The sequence below is a fragment of the Hippocampus zosterae genome, chromosome 13, assembly GCF_025434085.1.
Source record: "Hippocampus zosterae strain Florida chromosome 13, ASM2543408v3, whole genome shotgun sequence".
NCBI classification, from domain to species: Eukaryota; Metazoa; Chordata; class Actinopteri; order Syngnathiformes; family Syngnathidae; genus Hippocampus; species Hippocampus zosterae.
Genome location: NC_067463.1, coordinates 19,969,204 through 19,996,685, shown reverse-complemented (window position 1 = coordinate 19,996,685; position 27,482 = coordinate 19,969,204). Strand labels below are relative to the sequence as shown.

Sequence of the window (27,482 nt, the reverse complement as noted above, 5' to 3'; positions counted from 1 at the left end):
CTTTCTACATCATTCTTGCTGCTGGAGGCTGTAAATTTCCCCAGTGTGGGACGAATAAAGGATATCTTATCTTATCTTAAAGGAGACATCAGCCCATGACATTATGCATTGCAAGAAATATGACAGAGAAAAGCTACAAATGATGAATCTGTTGTGAGCGAGTTTCGGCATACCGGAATGAATGAATGAATGAATGGTTCACACTACTTACCAGTAGATGGGGGTAATGTTATGGAAGTTGCTTGGCAACCACCAAAAACAGAAGAAGAAGAAGAAGAAGGAGAAGAAGAAGAAGAAAAAGAAGAAGAAGAAGAAGAAAAAGAAAAAAAGAAGGCGTAGTGCAAAAAACAGGAAGACAAGAAAATTGGAAGACCAGAGAACGAAGATCAAGATGCAGTTATATGCCTGGCTATTTTCCAATCGGTAACGTCTCCCGTTTATGACATCATTCAACGTGAGAAAGTATACTTGTGGATACTGAAAATGTGCCAAGTGTGTTTAAAATACCGCTGAAGCGATTGCGTATTTTGATTTAAAGCCATCCCATCAAGTTCTCAGTTTAAAATGGCCGCTTTGTGATGTGACCCGGCTCCCATTTTTTTACCCCCACTTTATCGCGTTTCGGTTTTATGTGTGCATTCCATCGTTGTGTTAACGTAGCGGGTGGATGAAGCGAAGGTTATGTGCGTTAAGCCTCGTGTAAATTCAGCATCACTTTGGGCATACACAGTATTCCTATATTTACCAATCAATTGTTGCTGCATAATCGGCTAATTTTAAAGCGCATGTAATTGGTTAATGCTCCAAGAGGCAGCATGGTGGACCACTAATTACCACGTCTGCCACTTATTCGACAGGATTGATATGTCTTATCCTCCTTTGTGGATTCAAAACTAAATTACCAACAAACAAAAATGTACACGTTTATAAAAACTGGGTGAATCAAAAGCTCTACATTGCCTGGAAGTATGAATATACGTGTGTGTTATTATCTGTATGTGCCCTGCGATTAACTGGCGACCAATCTAGAGTGCCCAAAGTCAGCAGTGATAGGCTTAAGTACATCCACAACCCAATGAGGACAAGTTAAATCAATTTTAAATATTTTATTTGTGTTATACCTTTCAATTTCATTTTGAATGGTAACTTTCAAAACATAAGATATAACAATGGTGTCTTTATATTGGTAAGTGTAATTCATCTTTTTATCACCTTATCTTTTAAGTACTGATCTGTGTAAATTATGCAGTGTTCTTGTGTCACATAAGTATTCACCTGCTTTCAAGTCAAGTTGACACATAGTGGACCATTTAACAACAAACGTTTTCCAAGGCACTTTTCTGTTTTAAGTGCAGGGACACTTTACATATGTTCATTACAGAAAACCAATTGAACCCCACACTGGAAAACAAACAAACAAACATAACACAACCTCACACAATGTCAATGTGTTGACAAGCTGAAGAAAAATCAATTTTCTGTCTCTCAATTTTCTATTTATAATTTTTTTTAACCAAAAAAACCCCCACAAGCCAAAATATCATATGTAAGTATTCACATTCTTTGCACTTAAGGCAAGAAATAAGATCTCAAGTCTTCTTGAAGTACAAGACTGGCACAGTGATTTTTGTGAAGTGTCACACCTACGCCTCCCAAGTCCTGCAATGCCATAGAGGTTGAATGGGAAGTGAAAATGTGCAGCAATTTCCCATGTCTCTCTGTTGACGGTACATAATGTTCAGTTTAGTGTTAGATTGTGGAGTCTGTCTTTTGATAGGATGTAATGTGCAATCTGTGGTTGCATTGTGGAATCGCTCAAGGACATACATTGGCTTTGCCCCAAAACACGCCTTACTTTGGTGGTGGACTTGCAAGCCTTGATTGATTCATACTGGTGGCAACGGGAGCTCGGAACAGAACCACAAGGACCAGCGATACAAAGGGACACTTAACTGCCATATTATGTCCAATGATGCACGGACAGCAACTGTATGTTAATGAGAATTTTGATTATCATTACAGTTGTATGCCAATGTGAATCAAAACCAAGGAACTTGATGGCTCCTTGTTGTTACTGTCGTAACATTCAATATTAAATTACCCTGTCAGATTTCGGCATTTGACCGGTCTTGATAAAGTGTACCTAATTGTGAGTGATATTTTCAATCATTTGTTTCTATGCTGGTCCATCAAAATTTGTCTTCACATAAATTCATTCAGTGGTACTAATGTGTTTGTTGGTACCTTGCAAAATATGCATATTTTTGGAACGTGGGAGGAAACCGGAGTACCCGGAGAAAACCCACGCAGGCCCAGGGAGAACATGCAAACTCCACACAGGGAGGCCGGAGCTGGAATTGAACCCGGTACCTCTGCACTGTGAAGTCGACATGCTAACCACTGGACAACCGGGCCGCCATATATGTGTATGTGTGTGTGTGTATGTGTGTATATATACATATATACACACATACACACACATAAAAAAAATTCCTCGTCCCCCCCCCCCCTCTCGGGTAGTCAACTTCAATCAAACTACGAATAAAATCAAGCGTGGAAATCATAAAATGAATTCCAATCTGTAGAGGGTATATAGAATTTATTTTGTGATTTCCTCGCTTGATTTTCTGTTTTGATGCATTAATACAATTTTCGTAGTTTCATTTAGGTACAGTAATAGTTAATTTACGTTTTTCAGAGGCGGTCATGAACGCCTCTCGAGTTGAACAGACGCCTCTCGAGCTGAATGGAATTCGTAGCACCATCAGGTGGAGGCATTGTAGATTGCACCTTATAATGCGATGTGTCCAATGTATGAAACAAAATTAAAAAATAGCCAATCATTGAAGGTGCCTCATAATCCAATGCGCCTGTTCATGCGGAAAATACGGTAATTACAGTAAAACCTCGTTCATCACGGTTTATGGGGACCGAAATCACCCGCGATAAATGAAAATCCGTGAAGTAGTGAGTATAGGTGCATGTGTATGAGTATAAAAAATATTAATAAGGCCAAATTTAATGGTATACATGCATGTAGAAGTATATTTTGTAGTAATTAACATCACTTAACTCATTCAATCCCAGCCATTTTCACTGGAGCAACCCCCTCAATCCCAGTGTTTTACTGAATTTTGCCTGATCTTGCAAGGCCCACAGAATATTTGGTTCTAATGCTATATAAACATGGAGCATACCAAAATAAAGTTTGGACTCTCTTCTTTCAGCAGAAAAAAATTGTTTCTATCTTTTTCCATTCTTCAACAATCGGCTTTACAAATTGGCTACATTTAATGGAAATGGCGATTCTGGGCAAAAAACGGAGAAAAAGAGCTTTTTGTAAAAGCATGCATTTCAATCTCGTGAGGCACCACTGCCACCTACTGGTCACTTTTTTACATGATTTGCAATGTAAACGGCTTATTACGAAAGCGTTAATGATGTATACTAATAGATTTAAACATGTATAGATTAGGTTAGTGTATGAATAACAAAATACAGTAAACATGTACATGTAGTACTGCATATGTAGTATGTCTATGTGACTCGCTGTTGTTTTCCTGACTTTCACTGCTTCTTGCGGACGTTTGCGGACTTAATTTTTTTTTTTTTAATGAGTAAATCCGCGATGCACTGAAGCCGTGATAAATGAACCGCGAAATAGCGATCACTGTATATGAATATTCCTAGATTGTTTTTATCTACTGTAGAGGTAAAGCATGGCATAGACAAGGTTATTCAGTCTGTGTTTACAGTCATTTTTGGCTTGACAAATGGTTCAAGAAGAAAAAACTCTTGGGAAAAAAACATTTCAAAAGAGAATTAATCTCAGTTTCTTTGAGAAGAACTAATGCCTGACCATCTATAATAGTTTTTCTGCTTTTCACCTCACAGCCACGCTGTGCAGACAGAATAATTTGCATCTTGCACGTGCCCCTCATTTGGAGTCCATTTCAACCTTCTTCAGCACCAAGTTACCAGAGGGATCACAACGGACCTGCTGCTGATCCCACTATAGTGATAATGCTTACATCAGATTAACATTCATGGGAGCAGTTTTTTTGCTTAGCTTTCCCTCCTTGTGATGATGATGATTGGAGTGCAGCTGGCACAGCCACAACGGGTTGACTACTAAGTTACCCCCTCGCCTGATCCACCTGAAAATTCTCAATAAACTGTACTTCTCAAACAGCAAAACTCGTAACGACACAGCTATATCTGCCTGCTGCAATGTATCACCACAAGCCCCAGTCACAAGGCCCGCAGTCTTTCGCCAACATGTCAAGGCCTGATCATAATCATCACCAACGGCAACCTCCAAATCAAAGAAATCCCCGTGCTTCGAACATGCTGTCCGCCTTCTCATTTCCTCGCCCCAACCAACTTCCTGAGGAGCTGGAGTCAGCTCTGGCTATTCGTGGAGCCAGAGACACAGACCATCGTCTCACTGATCACACAAGCCGGGCCCAAAAAAATCTGAACCCAGGCACTGCAGTCGGTCAACATGGAGGCTACTGTTCTGGCCCAACAACACTGATCTCTGATAATCAAACTAGCCGCCATCATAATGCAGATTGGTCAAACTTCCAACCCCCAGCTAAATTGTTTGCCAACTCTGCATCTGACGGTACTTGTCACTCTCAGCAACTCCAAGGGCTTCACCAGCAGGCCCAGACCAACCGAAGTAGACAAGGTGCTCCAAGCTGGGTTCCAAGCGGCCCAGCCTCTTCCCAAGCCAAACAACTCCATAGTGCTGTTGGGGATGGCCAGGGTTTATATACACCTGAAAGTGCAGGAAGTATCTTGGCGAGCTTTGGACTATCAAATGATGACCTTGAAGTGCTGAGTCACTATCCAGATGATCAACTGACCCCAGATACTTTACCTTTCATTCTCCGGGACATACAAATCAACAAGTCAGACAACCGAAACACGGTGGTGTGCAACACTCATGGCAAGATCCTTCCTCCTTCAGACACATCCCAGCTGATGGATACTTCCCCGTCTGAAGTGCCCAGTCTTCTGACAGTTACAAAGACAGCAGGAAAAGTGATTGACTATGGCCATGCCAGTCGGGCCAAGGAAAATACAACCAAACAGACATTTAAAAGAGAGAAACTTTCAAATGAAAGAGTGGTTCAAAGGTACTCATCATCTGCATCGCCTCCCAAAATAGAAAAGGCAGAAAAACGTCGTATACGTTTGGTGCACATGGACTCAAGTACGCATGGAGACCGGGACTATCGTAAGACAAGTGGCGACCATCGCAAGAGCAGTCTCTCGCCAAGTAGTGAAGGACCACCATATAAATCTCGGATCGTTGACAAAGACTACAGGAACAGTGGAGCAAAGCAGAGGTCATCATCTGAAACGACGCGAGAGCTGTACTCCAGACGGTCTCGTTCGTCTTCCCCCGGCACAAGTGGATTCGGAATCAGCAAGAAGTTTCCTGACTCCACCTTTATACGTGATTTCTCTGGGACAAGTCCAAAAGTGTTTCCTCATTCCTGCTCCCTGTGCCACATTCAGTGTGATCATAATAAGGTAAGTGTAACCATGCCTTTTTTTTTCTTCAAAGGAATACAGTATGTTCATGAAGTACATACTACTGGCATTGTATAGTTAACAAAGTACAATAATAGTGGTGTAGTTTGATTTTCAAAAAAATAAACACAAATTTAAAAAAAGGAAAACACGGCGTAAAATTTGTTAATGCTTCACAGTTGTGATAGAAGTAGGTATTTGCTAAGAAGGAAAACGAATACCTCTTGGAATACTTAGACCTGTGTTTTTCAATCTTTTTTGAACCAAGGCACATTTCTTTCATTGAAAAAAATCCCGCGGCACGCCACTACCTGAAAATGTGAAAAAAAAGCTTATTTTAACGATTGAGTGTTGTTTTTACTCTAAGCGTTTTTTTTAACATTGAAAAATAACGCAGCATTATAACACAGTGAATGTGAATCAAATCAACCTGCATTTATTTTAATGGCAATTAAAATATAGTGAATTAGAACTTTAACTTGCTCAGGTTCTGATTTTTTTCTGTGTGACAGCCGGTTCCTTGTCTCCCTTTGCGCCCTCCCACAATATTGTACCAATCCCTTTTCCTATTTTGAGTCTTTGTATAATTCCAACATCATTATACACCAGCGAGTACGGGGGTTGCCGCCACAACAGGCACCAACCACTTTACGGCCACAATTCAGATTGGCCTACTCAACAATAGAGGCACGGAACACAGTCCACTCAGACTCAATGTCCCCGGCCTCCCCTGGGACATGGGGAAAAGCTCTGCCAGAGGTGAGAGTTGAAACTCATTCTGAAAGGGGATTCCGCCAGATGCTCCCAACAAACCGTCACAATACGTTTGGGTCTGCAGGTCGGACCGGCATCTTCCCCCACCATCGGAGCCAACTCACCACCAGGTGGTGATCAGTTGACAGCTTCGCCCCTCTCTTCACCCGAGTGTCCAGAACATGCAGCCGCAAATCCGATGATACAACCACAAACTCGATCATCGAACTGTGGCCTAGGGTGTCCTGGTGCCAAGTGCACATATGGACACCCTTATGTTTGAACAAGGTGTTCGTTATGGAAAATCCGTGACGAGCACAGAAGTCCAACAGCAAAACACCACTCGAGTTCTGATCGGGTGGGGGTTCCTCCCAATCACGGCCTTCCACGTCTCACTGTCATTGCCCACATGAGCATTGAAGTCCCCCAGTAGAACAAGGTAGTCCCCAGCAGGAGTACTCTCCAGCACACCCTGCAAGGATTCCTAAAAGGGTGGCTACACTGAGCTGCTGTTTGGTGCATATGCACTAAAAAAAAGAGAGGACGCATCCCCCCACCCAAAGGTGGAGGGAGGCAACCCTCTTGTCTACGGGTGTGAACCCCAATGTACAGGCACTGAGCCGAGGGGCAATGAGCATGCCCACACCTGCTCTACGCCTCGCACAATGGGCAACTCCAGAGTGGAAGAGAGTCCAACCCCTAGGCTGTGTGTGGAGGCAAGTCCGACTATATCCAGTCCGAACTTTTCTACCTTGCACACCAGCTTGGGCTCCTTCCCTGCAAGAGAGGTGACATTCCACGTCCCTAGAGGACGTAGCCAAGGATCGGACCCTGGCGGTCCTGCCGCCCAGCTTACACTGTACCTGACCCCTTTGGCCCCTCCCATAGGTGGTGAGCCCATTAGAAGGGGGACCCACATTGCCTCTTTGGAATGAGCCCGGCCGGGACCCATGGGTGTAGGCCCGGCCAACAGGCGCTCGCCAACAAGAGAACTTATCTCCTAGGACATTGGGACACACAAACCCCTCCACCACGTTAAGGTGATGGCTCACGGAGGGACACATTTTTAATCCCTTTTTAAATATTTTTGTTTGGCATGTTAACCCATTATTTATTTTTTCAAACATTCTATCACAAAATTGCATTGGCCTCATGTTCTGCCCTGGTCAGAAGAGTTATGTGTCCAACTGGCGTTGTTTATCCATGTGAGGGGCATATTTCTTCATGGCCTTGCATTTATAAAGCAACAAACCTGAATTGTCTGTCACAAAATTGAGGACAGCGTCCTCAGTTTGTGTCTTTTGTCATCCTAGTGGTGCATTCCACACGGGGCAGGATTGCATAGGTTGAGTGGAATGGTAAATTTGGCCGAGGGGAAGGGCCAGTGTCAAGAAGGTGGGCACCTCGGGTATGACAGGCACAGTACCTCCTTTCATTAGATTGATGTCCTGACAAATGTTTTGTGCATTCCGGACACATTTATATGAAGCTTGGAGCGTAACAATGGGAAGTTGCTTTGGTTGGCGTTGAAACAGACAATAGTATGTACTTGTGACCAAATTTTCCTTTGACTGGAATCAATCAAGGGCACGAAACGACAGCAGATCCTGGCCGATAAGAAGAGGAACCAAATGAACCAGGGGAACATAGAAAGGGTGGACCAGTCTTTCATGGACACGCCTGGTTGTACAACATTATGAGGAAAGGAAGGACCTGCTGGCTGTGAAGGCAAAAGAAAATTGGCAGCAACTGAAGGCATAGAAGGAAGAATACCTGGCTTAGGTGCTGAATGATGTTGCCTGGCTGAGGTGTAGAAACAAGAAGTGTGCTGCTTGGCTGCGGCTCGGAAGCAGAAAAGATTGCACCTCTCAGTTGAACTGCAGAGCAAGGACTTGCAGCTCTTGTTGAGCGGAAACAGAAATGTAATTGCAGTGGAAGAGATGGTGAAGTGCAGGTAATGGCTGTGAAGCCGACCCAAGAAAGGCAATAAATTTGTAGCAGCACTTCCAAAATAGGCGCCGGTGCGCGCAACGGGGATGAGTTGAACTTCATTGGGGAGTCGGAAATGATGCAGGTCCCAAAGGGGAATCTCCAAAGAAGTGCTGTGGCGAGGTGGTAAATTGCGGCACGCGTGGCAGGTTACGTTTAACCTGGTGTGACGTCATTCTGCCTGTGACTGAACAAACGTGATTGCACGCCAAGTAATTCAGATTGGTGTTTACTGTGCTTCTAAATTAGTTAACTTGTTCCTAACCTGTGCCTGTATCTGTTATTCTCCACTGAAGACACTTTTCACCTTGTCAAGATCTTGGTCACTCAATTTCCACCATGCTATGACATTTAAAACGGTATAGCTCAAAGTTTGTGCCATGTTTGTATGCGTTAAGGTTTCATTTAAAGCATTGCACACTGAGGCTTATAGTTCAGATAAATCAAAGTTGCTCCAACCACACCAACAAAAGCCTTAAATTGCAACGGCTGTGTTTAAATGGATGGCAAGTGAAGCATAATAAAATAGTGCTTCCACGACAGTTGCAGCTGCAACAAAGTGCTTTACACATCTAACAGTCAGTATGAATCAAACCACTCAAAATCAGTACCTCAAGGCAACAAAAATTAAAAAGTACAAAGTGAGTAGCTCAATTATGAAGCGGTAATGCGTATACCACCGACAATTGTTAAGCTTTGAGGAGCGACAACTGGAATTCCTTAATTGAATTCCTGTGCCCAAAAATGTCTTCAAGTGTAAATATTGAATGATGACATTTTATCATTTCTTCATGGAAGTTCAATCAATGTTTTAAAGTCATCTATGTATTTTGTCCGAGTGTGTTTGCCGTACTTGGGGAACTCTTGTGCATGCACCACACTTTGCGCAGGGGCCACAAATATCGGAACTGTAGTTGCCATGGCCTGGAAGTCCGACCACAACTTTTTACTTTACTGCAGTTTTAATATTTTAAAGAACAATATTTTGAAAATAACAACCAGTGCTGCCATGTTTGATGAAGAAGATCCAATACAGTGGTACAAGTCGATCTCGTGGGAGGGTGAAAGTTACAGATGGGGGTGAAAAGCTCACTGCAGCAAAAGGAGAAGCGGGGGGAGTGAAAGCATTCATGATTTTGTAAATGATTCCCAGCTAAAAATTAGAAATCTTTAAAAAAAATCCTATCCCATATTGAGAAATAAATGTTTTATTCCTGTACTGGTAAAACATTCCCGTTTTTGATATTATACGTTTGCAAATTTCTATATTAGGTGGGTTATTTGAAAATGGTTGCATTCTTTCTGCTATGATCTCTTTATTTTTGAAGAGTACATGGAGTAATGACTCAATTCTGAATCGCAAGTCATTCTATACTAGCACGAATAACTAAGCAGGATTGAGAAGTCATTTGTTCATATCAGCAAATATAAAGCAGTATTTAGATAAATTGACGGTTCCAAACATTTGTTTGACCAAATATGTGCAAGAAACCTGAAGAGGAATAAAACCTTCACCATACCCATCACTCCATAAACATGGTCAAATCATCAACAGAATGTCTTCACCGGATGTAAATAGAATGATTTTTATTGAGCCAAAGCCCACAACTAATCCAGATTTTCAAACGAGGACCAACCTTGTCCTTTGTAAAACTGAAGGCCAAGAAAGTGCCACTACTTGATTTGATTTGTAGTGTTCTAATAGTGCAGTTACTGTAGTCAACCGTTTATTTTGAAATATTTATAAATATGTATTTCTGTAGATATTCCATATTTTCTTTTTTTGGGGTGGGTGGGGTGGGGGGGCATGGCTCAGTTTTTTTTTTTTTTACCAACCCAAAAGTTTAGGGGTTCAATCCTCTGCCATTGCAACCACGTCGAAATTTCCTTGAGGAATAAGATAATGAACCCAAAGTTGCTCCTGATGCGGTGTCATCAGTAGATAAATGAGGTCATGCTTTGAGCACCAAAGGCAGAGAAGCGCTATACAAGTGAAAGTCCATTCTTCATCTTTTAAAGTGAGCGTCAAAAAGCCAATGAATTGGTCCAGGGCAAAGGGCATAATTCTCTTGAGGTTCATTTTGTTATTAAAAAAAGTCGTGAAGTTGCATTTTTACACATGTTCGTGAAATGGGAATTTGTCTTTTGAATGGTGCCCATGAGTGTGAGTGTCACGTCATCTTTTCGTGGTTTTCTACAGGACTGGGTTGACCACATAAATACTGTTAACCACACAGCGGCCTGCAAGGACCTGCGCAACAAGTGAGGATAAAGTTGCTTTACTTGAAGCTTTTAGCACCTTTTATTGAATGTTATGTGAAAAGATGTTTTCTGTTTTCATGAAGGTATCCTGATTGGAAACCAGATCTGAAAAGGTTAGTTTTATTTTCATTGCAACCACAATTGTATCACCTACTGTAGGTGTAATTGACATTACAAATTGGTTCACCATTGTCAAGAAATGAAACATTTTATTCACACCATATCTCTAAGTTAATTAACCCTTCACTTTTTAATTCCACTCCACAGCAAAAGCAGAGTGGAACCGCACAGGCAGCACACGAGACCTCATTCTCCCCAGGACCATCGCCAACATCACAGCACAGGTTGGCCACCGGGCACAATATTGGGTCTTTGTTTTTTTTTTGTTTTTTTTTTCCCCTTAAACTCCATCTGTGGTAGCTGTTGATATTGTGCAGAGTTACACCAATTCTTTTCTTCAGCCCGTATTTTCATTAACATCATGTTTGAAAAAGCACATGATTCTGATACCATGGGGTTATCAGTAGATTGCTATCCTTTTTTGGCCATCTTGAATTGTTTGTATCACAATGAATAATTAACTGAAGCCTTTTTTCCTCCCACATCTTTAGGAGATTCATCACATCATAGTGGCTTAAAACGCCCTTACAATGATCTGAATAAGCACTCTGCTGACACCAGCTCCGTCTCCAAGGCTGATCAGAGCTCTAAATATGGAAAATCTCATTCCTCCACTAAAACTGTCAAAAAGTCAACGAAGCCTGGGACTGAAACCAAAAGGACTGCAAATGCCAAGGCTGCTGACCAGGTGGGTGTATTTCACTTTTTAAATACATAAATAGTAATTAAGATTCTAAATACAGTGGTACTTCGATTAAACATACCTTTAACCAACAGATATATCTGCGGACATATTGGTTATCCTTAACTAACAGATCCCGGATTCAGCGGACAGAATAGTGTCCAGTCCATTCTAAAGTCTTCACTGTACAATACCTTTCAAAGTCTTATAAAGGGTGTTCACACGGCAAGGTTTGGTCCGGTGCTATGCCGGGACTGCCCCAGTAGAGCGTTCACACGTGCAAATTAGCTCCGGTGTAGCCCCGGAAAACAGCTTACACCGGAGCAAATTTGATCCACCTCAGGGAGGTGGTTTAAAAATTTGCTCCGGAGAAAATGCTCGTTTGCAAAGCAGCACCGATGTAAATCTGCACGTGTGAACGCAACTGGGTTAAATTTGCTCCATAGCAAATGCTTGTGAAGCGTACATACGGCGAAAATGCGTTGCTTTCGTGCTCTGTCACACTTCCGTCATGTGTTTGTTTAATAACGACAAGACTTGGCTGGTAACATCTTTCCTTTTGTAGGAGACTAAGATGTCGTCCAATCCACCACCTGCCAAGAAAAAGAAAGAGCCTGTGGCACCAGCATCCCAGGACGCATCCATAGCAGGCCGTCAAGATGATCCGACTGGGATTCCAAAGAAAAAAACGGAGCAAGAAGTTAATAAGGTAGTAGCATCTAATGGCGAGATCAACAGTGTGAACGTCATGCCAAAATCTGAGGAGGAGAGCCAAAAGGGTGATGGACAAAAGGTGCTTTTGAATTGTATTTTCTACATTTGTCGCAGACTGATATTAATGATATTGTTCTTCACTGATTTTATTGCATCTTATCATGTTAGGGGAGGAGGTGGTTGGGGGTATGCGTCTATGCTTTTGCCTCTGCTGCTGCATGATATAGTCCGTATGTTGGCGATTTGTTGCAGCCAAAATTTCACTTCAGCCTACCATGGCAAAATGGGTGGTTCAAATCCAGATTAGGGGGGGGGGGCGGGGGTCTGGGATTTTATTTTGGGCCGTAGCGCCCAGCCCTAATTGCTGCATAAAGTGGACTGGTATCCAGTGCCATCTGCCCAGCCATTGTGAGGCATGAACATCTGCGGAGGTACATCTTATCTCTAGCAGTGGTCAAACAAAAAAATGTTTTTTAGTCTTCAAAAATGTTTTTAATTTTTTTTTTATTTTGATGTATTGAATCAAACTGAAACAAATTGTTCTACTTTGAAATACATTGAGATACATATTATTGGAGATGTATATATTTGAAGGGAATGTCACTATTACAGTGCTGACAAGTTCATTCAAATGTATGTAAAGTGACAACTAAAAAGTAATTGCATCATACCCTCTCGAACTGAGCTATGCCATATGGAATCGTAATCCCACTGAGTAGATCCGAATCAAACTATCATTCAATCATTTCGCACCACATGTATCAAAAACCATATTGAATTGTCCTTAGTGATTAACTCCACTAATCTCTGTAGTATAAAAAATGGTAATTGATGCAATCACAGAATTATTCTATTTTAGTTATGTGCTTAAAAAATGTTGAATCCAGTTGATTGTTTTAATTTTTTTACTTAATTGTTGACAAATTTCAGAAACATTCCTAAAGTTTTATATTTGTGAAAACATGCATTACACTCAAAATTGCTAATTCCCTTTTTAGATACCAGAGCCACAGCGTTCTTCTGTCTGCAGTAACAGGTTTGTGTTGTTAAAGGCCATATTACCTCCCACATTAACAAATGTAATCTGACTCTGGCTTCTCTGAATTGTTATTTTCTGTTTACAGTGAACCTCCTATAAATCCAGACAAGGGTTCTGAAAAGAAATGCTCTGGTAAGAAACCAGATTTGTGTTTTTTATTTTTATTTCATTTTTTGTCCTATATCTGCTTGTGTCTAGGGCTGAGCGATTTGGACCACATTTTTGAAACAAAATTATCATGCCAGCTATCTTGATATGATACAAGAGTACTACGGTTCAGTGAAAACTAAAATATAATTCAAAAGAATGTGTAACGTGCAGTTCCAGGCTACGTTGACACTGCAGGGCTTGTTGCTGAATTCAGATTTTTTGTTAAAGCCCGTCTTTATTGATTCATTCACATGATGAAACCAAATGCGACGCACACGAGCACGACGGCAAATGATATGCAACACCACCCCTCCAAAAAAAAAGTCACGCGTCGTGTTTTTGGAAGTAAATATGGTCCATGGTGTAGCATCTCATTTTGCCAGAGTAGCAAGTCGAGAGGTGCTACATACAATTTGTGGCTCTGAGGTGATGTCCCTTGATCCTCCTCATTCTATTGAGACGTCTACTAAAGTGAATTACATTTATTGATATGTATATTTATAAGTATGTGAAACACCCAAGGTATTTTGTGATAGATCAGGAAACTGCCAGCTAGAAACAGCAGGATACTTGTTATCAGAAGGCCAATAATGTAAATGTCTTCTACATCCTCTACGGACAGTATTGTTAGACAAACCTCCTCCACTTATGCCAGGGATCTAAGGTGTACCCAACAGCAAATGTCCCAGAGGCGCAAGAAGGCTCCCCACCGCCTTCTCTTTTTGTAAAAAAAAATTGTGTCCATTGTACTGAGGGTCCAGCTGACGAATTCCATAGTTTGTTTACGACCGGAGGCTAAATCAAGAAAGAATACTGCACCATGCCCCGTTTTTGTGACGGACGAACATAGCTGTGGCTGTAAAGAATGTCTGTGTCCATCGTGGTAGTAATCCTCGGACCTGGTGGTTGTCACCAAACTTGAGGGATGTGTTCTTGCTGTTGGCTAGTTTTAACCACGTTGTCGGCCTCTGGGGACCTCTGAGGCAGCTGATTGGTGTCAACTGGCTAATTGGTGTGCTGCTTTGCTAATCGCAGAGGTAAAAACCTTGTGGCGTAGTAGGATTGAAGTAAAGCCATGGGCAACTTCCCGATGGCCTATAGTCAACAGTCAACCATTTATGCCTCGAGCATAATTTTTTAAAACATTGTAACCTAACGTTTGTGAACTCTGGGAGGAATCTGATCAACCTTATTAACATGCCAAATATAATGGGCCAGAGCTGATGCATCTTGCTAATCACTACGTTGTCTCACTTCTCTGATCAAGTCTGTCTGTAGCACGGTATTCTACATTTTAATCAGAACATGCTAGTCTCGTGTAGCATGCGTTTTGGCAAATTGGTCAACTTGCATGAACTGAAGTGATTAGTTACAGAAATGTATACAATATTCATTGTACCCTCTCGTTTTGTTCTTGTTTCCTTTGGACTTCTCGACGGAAGTGAGTGAGGCTGACATAAACACTTCTGCAAAGGTAAATGCGTACATACAATTGTGAATTCGCCAACCGTTCACTCATCATTTTTTACGGAGAGGGGGGAAATATGTCTTGTGTCACCATCTCTCCTTACTCGGATTTGTTAGTCATGTGTAGAATTTGAAATCATACTTTAATGTAACAATTGGTAAAATTCAGTCCTATGAATAATTTCTTGGATGCACTGATCATGTTGACATCATTGTATATTTGTCCTCATATCATAAGCTCTGCAAATGTTATATCACTTACTTGATCATTCAACCTGATTTGGGGATTTCCTCTTCATGAAATTAGAGAAATGTTTTCCATCCCATTCCTCACTGCTTATGGGCAAAGGGATGGAACAAATAGTCTTATTAACACATTTGTTTGCTTGCTAATTTCATTTTTGTTATCTCTGTAAGGGCTTGGTGTTGATCACAGGACTTCCTGATGGCGACTGGTCAGAGAATGAAGTCATTAATCTCATCCAGCCTTTTGGAAACCCCACTGACATCATCTCCGCTTTATCACTTGGAAAGGTAACGGTTACCAATGATTGTTTTTTTTTTTCACTCCAAAACATTATTTTTTTTATCGCGTTAATCTAACTTTTAATCTCTAACTTTATTGTTTCTGTAGGAGGTTGCCATTTTTTAATTTCCCTTTTATGTGTTGGCTTGCTGTGTTCGAGTTGTTAAGGGTGGGGAAACAACTGTCAGTCACAGTCTGAAGCGGACATTGATTGGCTGTCATTTTTTGGGGGGCTTTTTTAGCTTAAGCTGATTGGCTCCCATTGGAGTTTGGCGGGCTAAGTAAGCAGCGGTGAAAATGGAGGAGTATGTGAGAGTTCTTGGCACAATAAATGGACAATTTACATTCCAAAAATGCTGTGACGGTACAATTGATAAAAGTAGAGTTTTGTGCACAATTTGTTGGAAGGAGTTTGCTTACCACCGAAGCAACTCAAGTGTAGCCTCCTAGATCAATGCAAAGCACCTAGTCGCGAATACAGCTACAGCTAATGTTAGCACCGTGAGCAATAGCGAGAGCCAAAGCAAAGCTCTGCCAAATTGAACTCGAGGAGAACATCACTCAAGGCATGAAGTCATCACAGCAGCTCTGTCCTCTGTAGCCGATTAGAAACGGTTGCTGTTTATTTCAGCACTTTATTTTGTCACGATGAACAGTGTTATTTCTGAAGTGCCGACAGTACTGTGTTTTAAGGGTCTGTTTTATTTATTATTTGAAGCAAGTTCCGTGTTCTGTCTTGTGCAGGGAAACAAAGACAATGAAAGTATTTATTTAAAAAAAAAAGATGTATTTCAGTCACAAAAATATACGGCAAAGCATCATTCACAGATCTGTCATGAAGTCTCTCGCTCGAGCAGTTAGGCGCTCCCTTTTTTTTTTAATCTAATTTTTCTCTTTGTTGAGGGGTTAAGGTCAGGCCATGCAGCACAATCAGCACTTTGGGCATCTTTTTTTAGATAACAGAACGAAGTCTGGTGCATGAGCAAGGAACTTTGCTTACCTGCAAATAACAACTGCAATAACTGAATTCACAATGGTACAAATAGTTAGTCCAACTCTGATGATAGTTGATAATAAATTTGTGTTGGATTGTCAGATGAAACATTAATAAAATGTCCTTTTATGTCAGGCTCTTGTGTCTGTACCAGACTTGAAGACTGCTCAAGAGGTGGTCAAAGCTCACATCTCCATTCCTGCAAAGATCAAAGATTGTGACCTGAAGATCGTCGATATCAAAGAGCGTGTGGGCATCGACACACCGGTAAGGCATTTTTCCAATTAGTCTAATCAGATCTCCTGCTCTTTGCTTTTGAAGAATCACTTCTATTCACAGACTACAGTAAATATTCTCTAGTACGGACTCGTGTTTGCGCTGTCCAATTTGTACTGATAACAGAAATTCCTCATTTGGGAAATGAGCATGCTACATGTCCTTCATGAACCTGCAAGTATGTTGACAAAATGCACGTGTACAACACAATCAATAAAATACAAAAATATACTGTCCAAAAAATGTTAATATAACAAAAACTGCAATACGGGTGTATAAAAAAAAATTCACAACAGTAAAATAATACATACAGTATTTTAATGTTTATTTTTTTCTGTCTTAGGAAAAACATGTATTTTGGATTGTTTTGTTGGATGCATTCTTTGGTTTGTGACCTTGTTTGCCTGCGTGTCATACAGTTTTCTTGCTAGTTGCAAGTAACTGTCCCGTTGATCACCGATGTCTGGTAATTCTTGTGCATACTGAAGGCTTTTTGTTGCCATTTGCATTGCTTCCTTGCTGGATGGTGGCTTGTCATCAGGAGTTGAATCGATGCCTTGTTGTTTAAAGTTTCGTATATTTGCGTCTTTCTGACTCCCAAGTGTCTGCTGGATCTTTTTAACTTTGTGTGAAGCGCACATTATAACAACAATGCAAACAAGTCTGTGACTGTAACTTGAACATATCCAACTTTTTATGTGCCATGAAACATATCATTGATATGTGAACAAGTGTACAGTGATCCCTCACTTAGTGCGGTTCATAGGGACCAGCACTGGCCGGGATAAGTGGAAAAACCGTGAAGTAGGGTTTACGCCCCCCATGCGTCCTCTTTTCGTTGCTTTTCTCCCTCTTCACGAAATACTGCATCTCAACGCACCTAGCTGTCAAACTCATAAAAGTTCACAGATGACACCACAGTCATCGGCCTCCTCAAAGACTGTGACCAGTCTGCATACCAACAAGTGGAACAGCTGAGCACTCCGGCACAGCCAACACAACCTGGAGCTGAACATGCTCGAGACTTGTGGAGATGATCGTGGACAGGAAACGACTTTCATCACAGCTGTCCTTCAAAGTATCCAACTGCCCTGTGTCAAATGTCAAGACCTTCAAGAACCTGCATATCACAGTTTCTCCTATTTAACAAAGGCCCAACAGCGGATGTCCTTCCTGGCACAGGAGCTGCTGAGACAGTTCTACACAGTAGTCCTAAAAGCAGTCCTGTTTTTCTCCATTCCAGTCTGGTTTGGTGCCACTACAAAATAGGAAAAACTCCGGCTCCCAGCACTAGATCCTTTGAAGCACTCAAGGACTTTCTCTGCTATTGCACACCTAAAGTTGTACTTCAATTACCGCTACTGGTCACTTTAAAATGGTGCACCGGTTATCTGCACCAACTGCACAAGTGTCATAGTATTGTAAGTATTGCACCACTGGAAAAAAATTCTTGTTTGTTTTACATACTTGGCCAAAAACTATGATTCTGATCTTGATCAATGAATAATCCATTTAAAAATCGTGATTATTTTTTCCATAATCGTCCGGCCCTGGTCCTTGAGTTCACTACCAAAATTTAGACTTGAGATCTATTGTAATGCTGTATTTTCTGTTTTGTAAGTTTATTATTAATATTGTTACTGAACTAATATTTTTGCATAGGTGGCCCTCTACAATCTATTGATGCAGTCGTTGGACCCATTGGTAAGTTATTTCCACCACTAAGTTTTCACAGCAGAATTGACTGTGTTATCCAACAGTAAAATTGTACTATAAAGTCTTTGGCACAAGTATACAGAACAGAAGTAAATGTGTTATGGAATGTGGGAGGAATCTTGAGTTCTGGGTTTGCGGTCCTGGTGTTTCTTTTTCTTTTTTTTTTTTTTTCTATTATGTTATGAATGGCTGGCAACCTGTTCAGGATATACCGCGCATATTTCCCAAAGACAGATGGGATAGGCTCCAGCATGTCGTGAGGATAAGCGGTTCGGATGGTGGATGGATGGATGGATGGATGGATAAATGTTACGTTAAAACTCAATTTTGATCTTTATTTTGGAGTGCAATTCAACTTTTCTGCCACTATGTGTTGGCACGGTCTTGTGTATCCATTTTCTGATCCACTTTATTCTCACAAGGGTCATGGGGCATGCTGGAGCCTATCCCAGGTGTCTTTGGGCAGTAGGCGGGGGACACCCTGAACTGGTTGCCAACCAATCGCAGGGCACACAGAGACAAACAACCATCCACGCCCACACTCACACCTAGGGACAATTTATCGTGTTCCATTAACCTGCCATGCATGTTTTGGGAATGTGGGAGGAAACTGGAGTACCTGCAGAAAATCCATGCAGGCACATGCAAACTCCACACAGGAAGGCCACCGTACCGTCAGGCTTGTGTAAAATGCCATGTAAATTTGAAAGGAGAAGAGCAAGCAGAAAGTTTGCCATTGAAATGAAAAACAAGTTTATAGATGTTTTCATACTGGACTTACAAGTGTGAGAAATCTTTAGAAGACATTATCATGTGGGTCGGGTTAAAGTAGCTTTTGTAGCCATGGCGACACAGACTTTTAAAGTAAATTCATAATAATGGACTTCCTCTTAGATTTAGCATATGCACGGCAGGTGAGGAGAACACTCGAAATTGTCCCAAGGTTTGAGTGTGAGTGCGGATGGTTGTTCGTCTGTGTGCCCTGCGATTGGTTGGCAACCAGTTCAGGGTGTCCCCCGCCTACTGCCCAAAGACACCTGGGATAAGCTCCAGGATGCCCCGTGACCCTTGTGAGGATAAGCAGTTCAGAAAATGGATGTATGGATAGATGGATGGATGAATGAAAACTGCATCGTTTAGTAAGCAAACCTTTTTTCTGCCTCATTCAGGAGAATTCATCTCCAGTTAGTTGGAACAGCCTCTTGGTGATAAATAATGTTCCTGACACCCCCACTGGGGCCCGTGAAGTTAAGCAACTGGTTCGGCGTTTTGGGACTGTGGTCAAAACTCTGGAACTTAAAAATCTGGTAAGGAATTCAACCATGCCTGTGCGAAACCAACAAATGCACTGTTCTATCATTGCGTTGTTATGCAGTGTTAAAAAAGTTTCACATACCAGCTAGTCATGGCTCAAGACTTCCAGATGCTGTTAATCAAGTCACCAATTTGGTGTCTGTGTGTGTGTGGGTATTAGAAAGAGAGAGACAGAGATACAGAGCGCCTCTCTCACTGCATCGATTAATTCCTGCAAAATAATCCACATTTTTAGAAAATGTAACTAATATTATTACATGTTTTTTTTCTGTAAATATAACAGATTTCAGTTTGACTTTTGGGGTATCTTGAAAACAATGCAGGTTCACCGATGCGTATTTGGAACCGTGAGTCGCCGCTTGGAATTGAAGCGGATTTACATGGGACAGGAGAAGTGAACCAATCTCTTTCTTCGTCAATGGATGCTACAGCTTCTTGTTGACTTTGAAACTTAACTTGTAGCCGACCTGTGCACATTTTGAGCATGATGTCTCTGATCCACTGGTTAAAGGACACTTTGATTCTCTCCTCCTTCATCTCAAACTGCTTCAAACAACAAAGCGTGTGACGGAAAAGTGGTTAGGACTGCACGACTGTCCGCGTTTTACGTTACGTGTTTTGTTTATTACTACAGTTACTTTATGTAAACTGTTTTGTAAAGCGCTTTGTTACAGCTGCCGCTGTTGTGAAAGCGCGATATAAATCAGCATGTATTGTATTGTACATGAACGGTTATTTTCTTCTTGCTAAGGTTATTTGTGAAATGGCAACTTCAGCCATGGCCCTCACCGTCTACAAACGCTTCCAGAGGTTTCCGTGCATTATACAAAACAACCCACTGTTTTTTTCACACAAGCCTGATCCCAAACCCAGCACGCCGACTCAAGGATTATCTTCAAACCTACATTCACCTGAGGTATGCTTGATTCTCAGTTGTCAAATAAATTTAGGCTTTAACGATTGAGGGGAAAAATATTTTTACATACTTGTATTTCATCTGATGTTTTAGGCTATTCGTGCAATTACTGAAGACGGCATTACAAATACCGCTGACCAGGACAAGAAACCGTTGGAAGAAAATGTTTCTGTTGATATGGAAATCGGGCCAGATGGATTAACGGGCCCTCAAAAGCTTGCTGCTGCAGATGAATCGTTGGAAGAAAACGGAAGCCTTGTCACTCACGAGCCCAGGAATGTACAGTCTGAATCTGCACTTCAACCAGACACAAAGACTGACAAAGAGAACGTATCGAGTAGTAACGCAGTCTTGAAGTCTCACGAGAAGGATGAATCGGCTAATGAGACTATTTTGCTGACAACTGAAAATGTAGCCGAGTTAGTAAAAAATAAGAGCAATGTTGGTCCCTGTACTTCTGCAGATGTTTCCAGTACAGAGTTTTCCAAGGTACAGGATAAATATGATGTTTCTCATGTTTTAAGCTGTTTCATGAATAGTCCACATTTATTATTTTTTCTGAGTTTTTGTATCATGGAATCCTTTTGTTTTTTTTTTTCAAGGATATCCCAGAGACGCAGGATGAAGCAAGAACTAACCAACATCCAAATAAAATGGCAGGTTCTGCAAATGAAGGTCTCCCGGAGACAATGGGGGAAAAGACGCATTGTCAAATAAAAAAGACGGATCAACAAAAAGTCATTGATGGAACAAAATTGACCGTAAAGAACCACGCGGAGGGTGGTTTAAAGACGAAAGAGGGGGAGAGAATTGCAAAAGAAGCAAAACAGGAGAAGGAACTAAAGGAGAGCGAGAGAAAGATTAGGAGGGTCCAGGAGAAGTTGCAAAGGCCCAAGAGGGACCGTCAGCAGGAGGACAAAACCAAAAGAGAGTCCAGGGCAATGGAGAGGAAAGAAGAACTTGTTCAGTCCTCAGGACGGAGATCATTTTGTAGGTTTGAGACATGTAAGAGCAACTCAAATGTGGATCAACAAAAAATCCGTAACAAATCAGATGCTGAACCGCCCAAAATGGTGAGCTGCCTTTATCAAAAAGTATGATCTAACAGTTATTGTGACTTATTATCAATTGTATTCTGTCGTACAATTAGCATGAGGGTGAAGATTTTGACTCATTTCCGTTGAGCATGGGTGACTTTGTGACTTTGGATGAAGTTGGGGATGTGACTGCCTTGGATGACTTTCCACATGCTGCTCCGGAGAAAACTGCCGAGCAGGAGCAGTCACTAACCGTTGTCCCACTGGACACTCATGAGGTGAAACATTCATGATTTTCAAATCTTGAGGTGTTTGAGAATGCGTTTAAATGCGTCTTACTTTTTGCCACTTCAAGGTCGCACCTTTGGATGAAATGAAAGGAGCGATTGCTCAATCTATGAAGTCTGATGTTCCCAAAACAAATTGTCAGCTTCAGCTCATGACATCTGAAGATCCCATTGTAGATGTTGGACATGAGCCTCCAACTTCCGCTTGTGGTACATCTGACGGGGTATCATCCGATGTGATCGTAACCCCATCCGCACAAACTCCGCAAGAATTATGTCCCGTCAACCAAAAAGTGGTGGCAAATCCTCAACCAGAAAAAAATGAGACCGGTAGAATATTTCTTTCAAGAAAATGTTACCCTGACGTATTTTTCTTAACCCTCATATTAATGTTGCTGCTTTTTGTCCCTCTTTGTCAATTTATAGAGACTACAGCCTCTGTTTCCACAGAATGTATGGTCATAGTTGAGAGTCTTCCAACATCTATTTCAATAAGCACAGCTGTCATTGATGCTTTAACGTCAGATCCACACACTATTGAGGAGAAAATGACTTCTGGAAAAAATACCACAGGCAATGCTACTGAAGAAAAGCAAAAAGCAACACCCCCGGTTGACAGCCCTTTAAATGATCGGCAGACCTTAACGGATAGAACACAAGAAATGGAAAAGGTGCAAATGAAAGAGGACACCTGGATAAGCCGACCATCTGAGGAGCCAGGTAAAGTTTCTTTGATTTAGTCACTCGATCTTGTCAACATTTATACCGTGCTCCTGAAAATATTGGACGGCAGATTAAATGTTGATAAACTCCGGATTTTGTCCATTTATTTAGTGGTTTACTGATTTTTATTATTATTTTATTTTTTTTAATAAGGGACAAAAAGTACAAATAAACAAGTACAAATAAAAAGGCTCAGGGTCGTGGTGGCCACTGGGAGTTTCCCGAGCGCTCAATGAATTTTTGGGCTGGTCGACGGTGCTATATATATATGAGTGACAATATATGTTCTAGTAGGATTTTCCTGATATATTTTTGCTTTGTTGCATAAGCCTGAAGGTTTTGTGCCAACACTGACTTCTATTTGTTACCGTTTGTAATTCCCTCGGGCGGCCCGGTAGTCCAGTGGTTAGCACGTCGGCTTCACAGTGCAGAGGTACCGGGTTTGATTCCAGCTCCGGCCTCCCTGTGTGGAGTTTGCATGTTCTCCCCGGGCCTGCGTGGGTTTTCTCCGGGTGCTCCGGTTTCCTCCCACATTCCAAAAACATGCGTGGCAGGCTGATTGGACGCTCTAAAAATTGTCCCTAGGTGTGAGCGTGAGTGCGAGTGGTTATTCGTTTCTGTGTGCCCTGCGATTGGCTGGCAACCGATTCAGGGTGTCCCCCGCCTACTGCCCGGAGACAGCTGGGATCGGCTCCAGCACCCCCCGCCACCCTAGTGAGGATCAAGCGGCTCGGAAGATGAAAATATATAATATATATATATATGCGTGTTATTTGATAGCACTCTTTCTGCATTTCGTTTTGCAGTTGGTCGTGATGATTGTAATTCAGTGCGTAACAGCATATTTCTTGTACAGGATGCAGTTGGTTGAAGATTTGGTCATTTTGATGAAAACTTGTTTCTGTTCTGTTCTCTTACGTTCACAAAGCAACAGGCAATAATTCTGACATCCGAGCCATCACTGATGAAAAGAGTAAGGAGAAGCCACAAACAGAAACTCCCATGACCACAGACACCGTCCATTTTGACCCTAGCATACCAGTTGGTAAGACTCCTCTTGGAATGTTGGAATGTACTACAGTGAAACTCCTCTACAGCGAAATCATGTTTGCAGCAAGAAATTTTTCATGACGGGGTTTTTTCACTGTAGCTCCATCTTCCACTGATCTAGCTACAGTATCTACACACATAGACAGTGAGGTCCCTCTTGGCCAATCGGAGGCCAGGATGATGCTCGGTAAGCCAATGGCAGAGCAGCTATGAGTATGTTGCGTTCAGGAAACTCGCAGTTGTGTAAACCAGTGTGTTGGTTGCTGTTGCCGTTTCCGAACAAAGCAGTAGAGGTCGCTGTTGGATTAGACTTCATTGTTGTGAATCTTTTCGTGAGGCTAGAGCAGAGAAAAAGATTTCGTATAACGCAACAGGGGAGGTTTTCATGGGGGGCAGGAGAATGGGAATGGTGCTAATGCATGAAGATTTTTTCACATTAGGGGGTATTTTCGCCCATGTAGGTTTTGTTCTCGAGGAGTTTCACTGTATGAACTTTCAGTGACTGACTTAAATTGTATGGATTTCTATAAAGATGAGTTTAAAATACTTGACAACCACGAGGGATTTGATTAAGATAATGTCATCGTTCCATTGTTTTAAAAAAGTCATTTTCTACTGATTTGAATATTGTAATGTTTTTTGTTTGTTCTTTAAGACTGAAATTTTGGATCATTTGTCATTGATTCATTTCCCTGAACCAACAATTATGGTTTAATTTCAAGATTTAAGAGGTATAAAACTCTGACCAAACAATGTTGTACATCTGTCAGACATTAAAAAAAAAATCTTAAACAACAACAAAATAACACTTTCCTCTTTTTCTACCATTCACATCAACTGGCATCAGTTGTCGGGTTACTCCAATGGAGTTTCATTTCAAATTGTTTTGTCAATATTCACCCCTTCCCGTCTCTCTTTATGCATTAGGTATGGAGTTCTTGGTCCCAAAAACAGGCTTCTTCTGCAAAGTGTGTAATCGTTTTTTCAGTGGCAGCAAAGACGCTCAGATCACCCACTGCAAAAGTCTCAAGCACTTTGAGAATCTGCAGGTATGAAAGCACACCTGTTATCAAAATTTAAAGTGTATCACCATCATCTGCTCCATCGTGCAATTTCCAAACCATACAAGGATGCAACTAGTAACAATACTCTCCAGTAGACATTGCCAAACAGATTTAATTGTTGAAAGACGTTTTTCTTGTGTGCCTCCAGTGCAGTTTTTGTTCATGATGCAACCGTGATGGAATGGTTGCACCTGCTTTATTTAGAGAATGGCTGGGGTGCCTTCGTCACTTACTACCGCTTTAAATAACGGATAACCAGCTTGGTTAAAACAGCAGGGAAGGTAATCGGACAGCCCCCCCCACCCCCTGCTCCCCGGGATACAGTATACTGTATATGTGCAGTCCGTTATTCAACAGGCCAACAACATTCTAGACCAGGGGTGTCCAAACTTTTTGCCAAGTGGGCCAGATTTTATGTGGTAAAATGTCGGGGGGCCGACCTTGGCTGACATTCTTTACATTGAACAACAATATTGTTCAAGTTTTAGTAAGCCAGTCTGTTTCACATTTCCATTTTGGTTCATTTGAAACAGGAATTTGAAATATGACATATCAGTCAATATAAACACGGAGTGATGTCTTGTTAACTCGTGAGTGATGCCCTCTAGTGTCTAAATGCTATTACTCATTTAGTGAATGCTATTACTCATTTAGCCACTAGAGGGAAGCAGTACTCTATGAAACATCACTCACCAGTCTACGAGACCTCAGTCAATGCAACACGTGTTCCATTGCGCCCAACCTGCGGGCCAGATGGCACTGATTTTATGATGGGGGCCGAGGGCCGGATGAAATTCGACCGCGGGCCGGATTTGGCCCGTGGGCCGGTCTTTGGACATGGCTGTTCTAGACAATCCTTCTCACGTGCTGCACTACCAATTCGAGCTCCTACACTCAGGAAGGAGGTACAGGACCCTTCTGTTCAAACTAAACCGATACAAAAACGCATTCATACTGCAGGCTATCAAGTTAGTTAACAAACAACAAGAGGAAAGCAGACAGACAAGCAAGAGGACATGAGGGCAGTGTGGGGTGTGCAGATGCCTGTAACGTATTGTTCAATGTATGTAGCGGCATGGGGGGGCGGGGGGGGGGGGGTCCTCCAAGACAAGTTTCTCCTAGAAGAGACCAAATTAAAAGTCAAATCAGTAGAATAAATGAAAATGAGTTTTCATTGGTCTGTTGCGTTAATGCAGAAAAGTGGATGTGGAAATGAAAGTTGAGTAAGTAGAAGTTGTTTCAAAGACAATTGAAATTCTCAAGAATTCAACCACAGGTAAATCAACGCATGAAAAATTGATAGTTTGTTGCATTCACTGGGGACTTGATTATTCATTCATTCATCTTCCGAGCCGCTTGATCCTCATTAGGGTCTTGATTAATTAACAATAAAGAAATACAATAATTGGGGATGTACTGATGCTCACCTATGTTAAACGTTGTATCTCTTATAAAGCCATGATCACTCATTACATTCTCTTGTTCGTTCTTTTGCAGAAATACTTGGAGACAAGAAAACCAAAAAGTGAATTAGTTTTGGAAGCTGCTCTTGAGTGACTTCCTCTTCTTTTCATTTGAGCTTTGGCGTGTCAGTCCACACCGTCTATCGACATTTCGTGTTTCGCTCGACAGATCACAGGCGTCAACACATTTTCCCATTTCTATTGGGCAACTTGATTAACTTGGAATTACGACAAAAACAAAAAGGCAGGTGTAATTTAACATGTAATTTTCAACCAATGTAACCGTTTTTCAGGAAATTATTCTTGTGCAAACAACAGTTGTGCTTAGTTTAAAATTGGCAAGCTCAGATTTTACTCTTTTGCAGAAAAGAGATGATCTGGCTTTGAAGGAAAATGAGTGCTGTAGCGGAATTCAAAAGTCCTTACAGCCCTGCATGTTTTGTGTTGACTCTGTGAAGACCTTTAGCAAAATTCAAGTTAATTATAGTTTAGTTGAAGGACATATCCGTTCCTTAGTTTCATTTTGTTGCTACTGTTTTGTGCTGATTGAAGTATGTGCTGATTTCTGATCAGGATGAAACTGTACGGTGAAAAGAGGGCTGCAAGAAATAGCACAAACTGCACTCTTTTTTTTCTGTTTTTTTTTTCTTCAACATATTGTATCGATGTACCTCGCACCCTTATGTACCTTGCATTAAAGAACTTGCTGATCTTGGGTTTATTGCAGTACTTCAGGTTAATTTATTTGTTTGGGGAACAGTATTTTTTAAAAATAGGGGGGTGGGGCAACCTTTTGTCGTGAAAGAACAAGTTGATGGCAGCCCGATTTACAAAGTGCATCCCAAGGCGTGGGGAGGGGCAGGGAGGGTGATAAGATACATGTACTTTATCGCAACCTCCTTCACATTTTAGTGACTTACCGAAAAGGACACTAACAAGGGACCTGAAGAATTAAGTCACCTATGAAAGAGCAGCGGCTGGACTAGTGGTTACCGTGTCGGGTTCAGTCCCGGCTCGGGCCTCCCTGTGTGGAGTTTGCCTGTTCTCCCCGGGCCTGTGTGGGTTTTCTCCGGGTACTCCAGTTTCCTCCGCATTCCAAAAATATGCATGGCAACAACAATGAAAAAACATTGAAAACTCAAAATTGTGAGTGTGAGCGCGGATGGTTATTTCGTCTCTGTGTGTCCTGCGATTGGCTGGTAACCAGTTCAGGGTGTCCCCCGCCTACTCCCCGAAGACGGCTGGAATAGGCTCCAGCACACCCCCGCGACTCTTGTGAGTATAAAGTGGATTGGAAAATGGATGGATGTGTGTGTGTGTGTGTGTGTGTGTGTATAAATTAGCAATTAAAGAGACATTTGTGCATGTAAATAAATATGGCATCTAACAAAGGTAA

At 41.6% G+C, this 27,482-nt stretch overlaps 1 protein-coding gene across 1 annotated transcript in view; it reads left to right on the top strand.

Annotated features, from left to right (window-relative positions):
• Positions 1-26,815, top strand: part of LOC127612914 (RNA-binding protein 20-like) — a 30,946-nt gene extending 4,131 nt beyond the window's left edge. Inside the window, exons 2-23 of the mRNA XM_052083767.1 lie at positions 363-423; positions 10,487-10,548; positions 10,632-10,661; positions 10,816-10,892; positions 11,160-11,356; positions 11,916-12,143; positions 13,063-13,100; positions 13,189-13,235; positions 14,696-14,727; positions 15,138-15,254; positions 16,376-16,507; positions 18,179-18,220; positions 19,402-19,539; positions 20,298-20,462; positions 20,556-20,951; positions 21,065-21,535; positions 21,613-21,777; positions 21,855-22,116; positions 22,213-22,506; positions 23,438-23,554; positions 24,487-24,608; positions 26,121-26,815. Coding sequence (XP_051939727.1) covers positions 11,925-12,143; positions 13,063-13,100; positions 13,189-13,235; positions 14,696-14,727; positions 15,138-15,254; positions 16,376-16,507; positions 18,179-18,220; positions 19,402-19,539; positions 20,298-20,462; positions 20,556-20,951; positions 21,065-21,535; positions 21,613-21,777; positions 21,855-22,116; positions 22,213-22,506; positions 23,438-23,554; positions 24,487-24,608; positions 26,121-26,180 — 2,817 coding nt within the window. The 5' untranslated portion in view covers positions 363-423; positions 10,487-10,548; positions 10,632-10,661; ... (1 more) ...; positions 11,160-11,356; positions 11,916-11,924 and the 3' untranslated portion in view covers positions 26,181-26,815. The remainder of the gene's footprint in view (positions 1-362; positions 424-10,486; positions 10,549-10,631; positions 10,662-10,815; positions 10,893-11,159; positions 11,357-11,915; positions 12,144-13,062; positions 13,101-13,188; positions 13,236-14,695; positions 14,728-15,137; positions 15,255-16,375; positions 16,508-18,178; positions 18,221-19,401; positions 19,540-20,297; positions 20,463-20,555; positions 20,952-21,064; positions 21,536-21,612; positions 21,778-21,854; positions 22,117-22,212; positions 22,507-23,437; positions 23,555-24,486; positions 24,609-26,120) is intronic.
• Positions 26,816-27,482: the final 667 nt, after the last annotated feature.